This window comes from Squalius cephalus, assembly GCF_949319135.1.
Source record: "Squalius cephalus genome assembly, chromosome: 20".
Lineage (NCBI taxonomy): Eukaryota > Metazoa > Chordata > Actinopteri > Cypriniformes > Leuciscidae > Squalius > Squalius cephalus.
Window position 1 is genome coordinate 30,020,243 of NC_137141.1, and position 7,235 is coordinate 30,027,477.

At 37.3% G+C, this 7,235-nt stretch overlaps 1 protein-coding gene across 1 annotated transcript; it reads right to left on the reverse strand.

The window, feature by feature from the left end:
- Nucleotides 1-940: 940 nt before the first annotated feature.
- ap5m1 (adaptor related protein complex 5 subunit mu 1) lies at nt 941-7,127 on the reverse strand. Its single transcript, XM_079853764.1, has 8 exons — nt 6,822-7,127; nt 5,216-5,870; nt 4,908-5,135; nt 3,921-4,060; nt 3,651-3,736; nt 2,308-2,420; nt 2,089-2,185; nt 941-1,212 (listed from the first exon to the last, which is right to left on the reverse strand). The coding sequence occupies exons 1-8, from the start codon at nt 6,887-6,889 to the stop codon at nt 1,130-1,132; spliced, it is 1,470 nt and encodes a 489-aa protein (XP_079709890.1). The 5' UTR covers nt 6,890-7,127; the 3' UTR covers nt 941-1,129.
- Nucleotides 7,128-7,235: the final 108 nt, after the last annotated feature.

Below are 7,235 nucleotides of genomic sequence, written 5' to 3' on the forward strand. Positions count from 1 at the left end.
ATAAGACTGATCACGCTCAGTGTTCTGAGGAGGAAATCCTTGTGAGAATGCAGTCTTGCCTTGTTCTTGCAGAGAAACAGCAAGGCAATCAGTCGACGTGGCAGACGATTAATCTCTCAGACAATGGTTTGCTTCAGTGGAGAGCTCTTATGTGGCTCCAGCTGAACCATCATCATCTTGCTGTCTTCTCCATGGGAATTCTCCGAATGCTACTCAGCTGCTAAACATACAGAAGTGACTGCTTGCTGCTCATATAAGGTGACACAGAATTGATGCTTTTATTTAGTTTCAACATTTAGCCAAACTAGGATAGGCGGCATAATTGATTTTCTATTGCAAGAGTTAAAGACGTAAAGGGTCCTTTAGTTGCGAGTTGGATGACTGGTATTTTTAAGTCTCCATTAACTGTTTTTGTTGGGCAGGAGAGAGACGGAGACAAGCTTAAGTGGGACCTCTATGGGTCAATTTGGAAACTAATTAAGAACCTCTTTGGATACCAGACTGGTATTTCTCTTTAACAATTGCCTTCTCTCCTTCTCTGCCATCAGAATACACTCTTTTCAGCCTCATCAAACAAACACAGGGCCAAAGACCTCTTGTGAATGAGCTCAAGGAGCCTCTATATAAACCAGCTGAACAGCTAATAGGGAAAACCGAAGCCTGAACAGCAGTAAACACTTAGGGATCAGTCTGAAGCTAAATGAAAGGACTGTTAATTGAATTTTAATTCTTCATTACTTCTTATTAGTAAAGCAGAAAAAAAGAGAACATTTGACTGAAAATAGCTTTTTATTTATATATAAAAATATAGTTAATAACTAATTATTTTAATAGAACAGAAAAAATAAAGAATATTATATTATAAATATTTATCAGGATCTCTCTCAGCAATCATTCATTATACATCTGCCCATATTCAGCTAAATAAAGGAGACATATGCACACTATGAGACACTGAATATTTTATTTTTGACAGATTAGAAAAACCATACAGTAAATGAAAGCTAACACTGTATGACAGCAACATTTGTCAGAGGCCACATTTCCATATAGAATATCATTTATTAGTCTCTGATCCTTTAATACCTGGAATGATTTATTAAGGCCAGTGTGCACTGATCAGATGAGGTCAGAGAGCGGTGAGTCCAGATGAGACGGGGGCGTCACCTGTTGAGTTCCAGATGTAGTATTCTGAGGAGACCAGCTCTCGGGCTAGAGGACAACATAAAGATACAGGGTAATTCTCATTGCTGATTTAATTAATACTTTTTTTTTTTACTTATTTTCTTGTGAACTTGTGTGTTACACAACAGTGTTAACAGTGTTAGTTTACTTTACTATATATATGCTTTTATGATATTTTGAATAATATTTTATTTTTATATTTTCTGTTAGTTTTAATTTAAAGTATAAGTTTTTGTAACTTTAATTAGTTTTTTTAAATGACTGTATGTATATATATTTTTTTTTTATTATTATTATTTTTTTCAGTTTTAGTTATTTTAGTTCTTCAAATTAAACTAATTTCATTTCAATTAGTTGCAACATTTATATATATTTTAAATATATTTTTTAACATTTATATATTGTTCTAATATTTATATAACACTTTCCAATAAGATTCAATTTGTTAACATTAGTTAACTACATTAGTTAACATGAACTAACAATTAAAAAATTAAGCATTCAAACAATGCTTCAATTAAGCATTTCTTAATCTTAATTAATGGTATTTTTTCGAACATTTACCAATACATTATTAAAATCCTGGAAAGTTGTACCCGGAAATATTACTTAATGGACCTGAGATAACATGAACTAACAATGAAAAGTAGTATTTTTAGATTAATTAATGTTAACAAAGATGAATAATTACTGTACTGTAATATTTTGCTCATTGCTAGTTAATACATTAACAATAAATAATATTAATAACTAATAGGACTACAATTAATAACTAATAGGACCTTATTGTAAAGTGTTAACATTTATATTTTATTTTATTTTAGCTTTATTTCAATTAACAAAAATGATTGTAATACTTTTGGTTTCAGTTACCAACAACAGCACTGTCACTGAATCACTCACTTGTGACAATACGTGGTTTGGCAGATGAGTAAACCTGCACTGAGTGTTGGTCCACACAGCAACCAGACAAAGTCAAATCTGGCACACGGAAATAAAGCTGGAACGAATAAAGTGACACAACTGTTATTATGCACATTAATACAGACATCTTGTGCAATAAATTGACACTCAATATCTTATTGTAGATAGAATAAATTAATTTATCCTAGATTCACCCACTTTTATATATGCAGTGAGTCCTGTGCATAGAGGGTCTGTTGGTCCTGCAACAGTCCCTGAAAAATGAATAGTCCCCTCCAGTGTTGCCTCACGAGCCTTTGGAAACTTCTGACCTGAGGAGGTACCAAGACAAATGTCTATTAATTATAAATAATAAATATAGCTGCAAGCAGCAATTAATGGTCCAAACACAAAAAAAGCATGAGTTATGCAAGCATGGCTGGGAGTATCAGACTGCAACAATGAGTAATTAAATGTTTTTTTTGATGATTTTAGTCAAAATGGCTGAAAAATCATGAATTCATGCCCATCAAGTTAGTTAATGAGTTATTTGAGAACGGTTTATCAAAAGCCATTAGCATTTCTTGAAATTTCCTCACAAATTTTGACCACAAGGTGGCGTTGTTCTGAAACTTTTTTAGTACATTCAGGGCATGGTGCTGATGACCCACATGGGGTTTTGCTAATGTGCTCATAAAATACAGCTTTTTATGAAAAACATTAAAAATGGCCAACTCCCAAAATGGTCGACATGGGAAAATTTGCTATCATTCGACTCAAGCATTGTTGCACTGAATCAAAAGAGACCTGGTTTATGATTTTTGTGCAAATCGTTATAAGTTATAAGCAAAAAGAGGCATTTTTTCATTTCTCCTGACCAGTAGGTGGCGCTGAGCCGAAAGGCTACAAGTAGCCTTAGGTCATGATTGTGATGGCATGTACCAAGATTTGTCTCAATATGCTAAAGCATTGTAGAGATATAGCCTCGCCTCCATGTTTACATGCTCTTCATTGAATCAGTTTGTGGGTTATTTGAAAACGATTGGGTCTATTATAAAGCTTTTAAAGCTTTTAACTTTTTGCTAGCACGGTCTGAAGATGATCGGAGCTAGAAAAAAGTATAATTTTTTCAGAAAACTCAAAATGGTTGATTTTCATGACAGAAAATTATGTCATAGGATGCAATCGAATTATCTTGAGGCAAGAATCAGAGGGAAATAAATTGTATTGTAGCCTTTAAGGTTCAAAAGTTACTAGCATAAAGGTAAGTGCAAATTCAGACAGTTGGCGGCGCTAGAGGGATTGAGTTAGAGACTTCAAAATTGCTGTGATTAATGTACAGACTGTCCTCTATCTGTGTGCCAAACTTCATGAATTTCCCGCAAGTGTTTCTATGGGCTGCCATAGACTCAATAGCAGAAAAATAAAGAGAAGAAGAAGGAGGAATAATAATAAAAAGAACACTAACGCATATAATAGGTGCCTAGGTACTCTCTGTGTTCGGCCCCTAAAAAGGATAAACGCAAACATGAAACATCATAGAATATTAAGAATAGACATACCAAGAACCCAAACCAGTAAGTTCTTCTCTTTCGACACCTCAAGCTGTCCTGAGCTCACTTTGACCTCCACACTTCCCATTAGATTCCTGTGAGGAAGCACACACAAGGACACTATAACAGCCAATGTACTTATATATAAGCACAAAAATACAGAACCAGCTAAAGACAATAAAGACAGCCATTATAAATATCTGAGTGATCCCAGTAGCACACCCAACACGTGTGAAGTGCAAAATTAAAACATTTTTACTACAAATTTACATTACTTACTTGTTGAAAAATGGAAGGTGCGCCTCACAGTACTCAAAGCTGTTTTTTACACTTTCATGGAGCTTCAAGACGACATTAATCTTTAGATGATTCTCCTCTGCCTTCAGCTGGTAGGAGCCAAGAATCGGTGGCACAGGTACCTCAAAAAAAGTTATAAGCCCAAGTTAGTTAAAAGCTTTTAGTTTGTGCATATACCATAATGAGAGACAATTAAAGTTATTTTTTACTGTTTTTATCAAATAAATGGAATCTTGATGAGCAAAAGAGACGTAAAAAAAAAAAAAAATTTGCCAACCCAAACTTTTGAACAGTAGTGTAGATTTAAGGCCCTGTTTACACCTGGAATTAAGAAGTGTTTTGGTCAACGCTAAATACAGGTGTAAACAGGGATTAAAAAGTTTTGAGCTTGTCCACTTTCGACTACTTCCAGATGTAGTCGAAAATGCATTTGACCGGATTGCTTTCGTAGTGTAAACGCTCATGTGGCCGTCTACTCTCCGTTTACTGACCTAATGTGTAAACATTATGGAAAGCGCGCTAGCCAGACAGGATTTAAACTTTGTCGGCTGAAAACCCAAGTTTGGTTTGAAGACGAAAAATGTACCAGGCACAATGTTCTCTCACCATTCCTGATTTCTAACACAAACTCGGATGGTCTTGTGGCTATCAGAACAGAAACTAAAGCTGCTGCTCTCCGCATGTTTTTCAGTCGTCTCCAGTCATATGTAAATTGCATGAGCTTATTTTGTCTATTAGATCAAAAGATGCATTTCATACATTTATCCGCCCATAGACCCTCCCCTCGAAGAAATCAGGACAGAAGTGGTTGAAAGTGGACAAAAGAAACGGATTAAAACACCTGGTATGTGTCTCCCTCGTCTACTTAAGATCCGATCAACCAAAACTCATCTTAATATCAGGTGTAAACAGGGCCTTAGAGTTGTGAAAAACTATTAAAAGACAGACTATTGCTAGACTAAGCTTTACCTGTGAGGTGTAGCTACAGAGTCTGAAAAGCTCCAGAGGTGGTGAGAAAGGGAATTTGTATGGCCCTGAAAAGGCGGAACCGTCGTTCTCATCCACACTGCAGGCTGTGAGAATGCTTGCATCCAGAGACGTCACACAGGGATGGACAAGAATGTCCAGCAGGGGCGAACCGTTGGGTGGGAGCGTGAGGGTGACGGTCACATTGGGCAGAACACCTTCAACCTCACACTGAAAAACATGAAGTAACAAATGTGATGCAAGTTTAATAACATAAGCTTATAAGTTAAGCATACAGGACAGGCACTAACTTTGCACATGACCATGCCGAATACATCCCAGAGATCCTGTCGACTACTCTTGCCGTACTGCATGGACCTCACCTTCTCGGTAAGGGCCACACTCACTACCGCCCTGCCTCGGTGGACCCCTGCCTTCCAGGCTGGTTGTTTCTGAGCCCCCCCTGGGCTTGGAGACACAGCGACAGGCACCGATCCAGCTGGAGAAGGGGTGTCCAGTGGTCTCCCCAAAGGGCAAACCTGCAGAAGCAAAGAAGGAAGGGCAGCCAAACGGGAGGCCAGCACATCAGGCTCTGGTTTACCTCCAGGGCCACAAAGGAAATCCTGCAGGCCTGACAAAAGAGCTAAGCCCTGAGAGACTGAGGCCAGGCTGGGGAGAGGAGGCCGAGGCTCATGGGCCGCTTCCACTAGAGGAAGACAGGCTAGGATTAACGCTCCCTGAGTTACGATGAGAACGGGCCAGAGGGTTCTCCCATTTACACAGAGTTCCACTGCCGGTGAACGGTGAGGACGGGCACAGTCGTCCCGTGCGTCTACGTAAGGTTTGTCAGCATCCACCACGCCCAACTCTGTCAGCAGAAGCTGGGGTACGACGCGGTCCTCCGGAACAGACACATACTGAGCTCCAGCCAAGGATTTGGCACGGAACTCGACTGTTGGGAATCGTCTAAATGGAAAAATAAAAATATAACTAAATAGAAAAGTAAAACAGAAAAATGGCTGTATGTGTGCTGTGCACAGATTGTATTTTTTTAATCATGGAAATCCCAGATAACTGAAATTCACAAGAAAATAATCAAAATTGACAATTCTTTATTTATGTAATATTGCAGTATGTATTATAAATGAACACCATTTTTTTTTTTTTCAAATTCATATGCCCTCGTAATCTTTAATCAAAACTTCCCCTCCCTCTTGCAGTATCTTCTCTTCTGACTCTGATGATGTGTTTATTGGCACGAGGGCGGGATCAACCTGTCACTCACATGAGATCGACCAATAGCTAACCACAACGATCTAACAATCCAATCAATTCTCAATGGACAAAATCAAGCCCTGTCCAACATTTTTTCTTATTCAATAAGCCGTTTCAATCGGATATACGTCACAATAGGAAAGAAAAGAGTATCGCAACTTCCATTTCATGACAACTTTAAAGTTTTAAACAGTAGAATGCTAAACTGTTGTCACACATATAAATTCAATTAAGTGAGTAGCATCTATCATATTGGAAATAAATGGAACTATTTTTCATTTCAATGCAATTGTGTTAAAAAATATATTTTTTATCTGTCCAATTAAAGAATTAGTTAAAACAGAGATATGTACAGGTAACATAGATAGGAAATGGAAGATCATGCTGAGAGTATTGCATTGTGGGTTAAATGATTCCATGAAGTTGTGCTTGGTTGTATACTGCACATTTTTAGCAAATGAAATATCGTCCAAGTATTCCATACAGAAAATCAATAAAAGCAGTAGCCTACGTTAGTATGCCATTCTTAAAAATAAAAATAAAAAAGTAATGTAATGTAAAGTAATGCAAAATGACAGTATGCAGTACATACTACACAGTATGCAAAAAGCTGTTATATTTCATCACAGACAGAGTCCTTACCTGGAAAACCGAATCTTTACAGATTCACCCTTCTCGTGTGAGACAACCCATAGTGCTCGTATACTCATGCTGTTGTTTATGTCCCTATTGATGAGTAGGTATTAATCTAAACATGCCAAACATCTAGCGAAGTATGCAATTATTATCTCACTCGGTAAGACGATTTTTTTTTTTAATTTGTTTACAGTTCAACACTGAGTAACCAATTTAAACTTAAGATACATGCTTAAAGAAAAGAAAAATAAAGGAACTCGCAACTGTCATGTGTTATTCCCATCTGACAGCTTGTTCTTCCTGTTTGCCAGTGATCACGTGACGTTTTGAGGCGTGGTCGAAAAACGTACTGACGTAGGATCAGCCTTAACACACTTCGCTGTTTTCAGCTGCATTGGAGTAGAATTGTATAACTGATCT

Excerpts from the sequence above, each read along its gene's own strand:
- ap5m1 (XM_079853764.1), bottom strand. The coding sequence starts at position 6,889 with ATGAGTATACGAGCACTATGGGTTGTCTCACACGAGAAGGGTGAATCT. Across the intron at positions 5,871-6,821 it reads GTAAAGATTCGGTTTTCCAG|ACGATTCCCAACAGTCGAGT; the intron begins GTAAGGACTCTG and ends TTTTCCATTTAG. Across the intron at positions 2,421-3,650 it reads CTTACTGGTTTGGGTTCTTG|GTCAGAAGTTTCCAAAGGCT; the intron begins GTATGTCTATTC and ends GTACCTCCTCAG.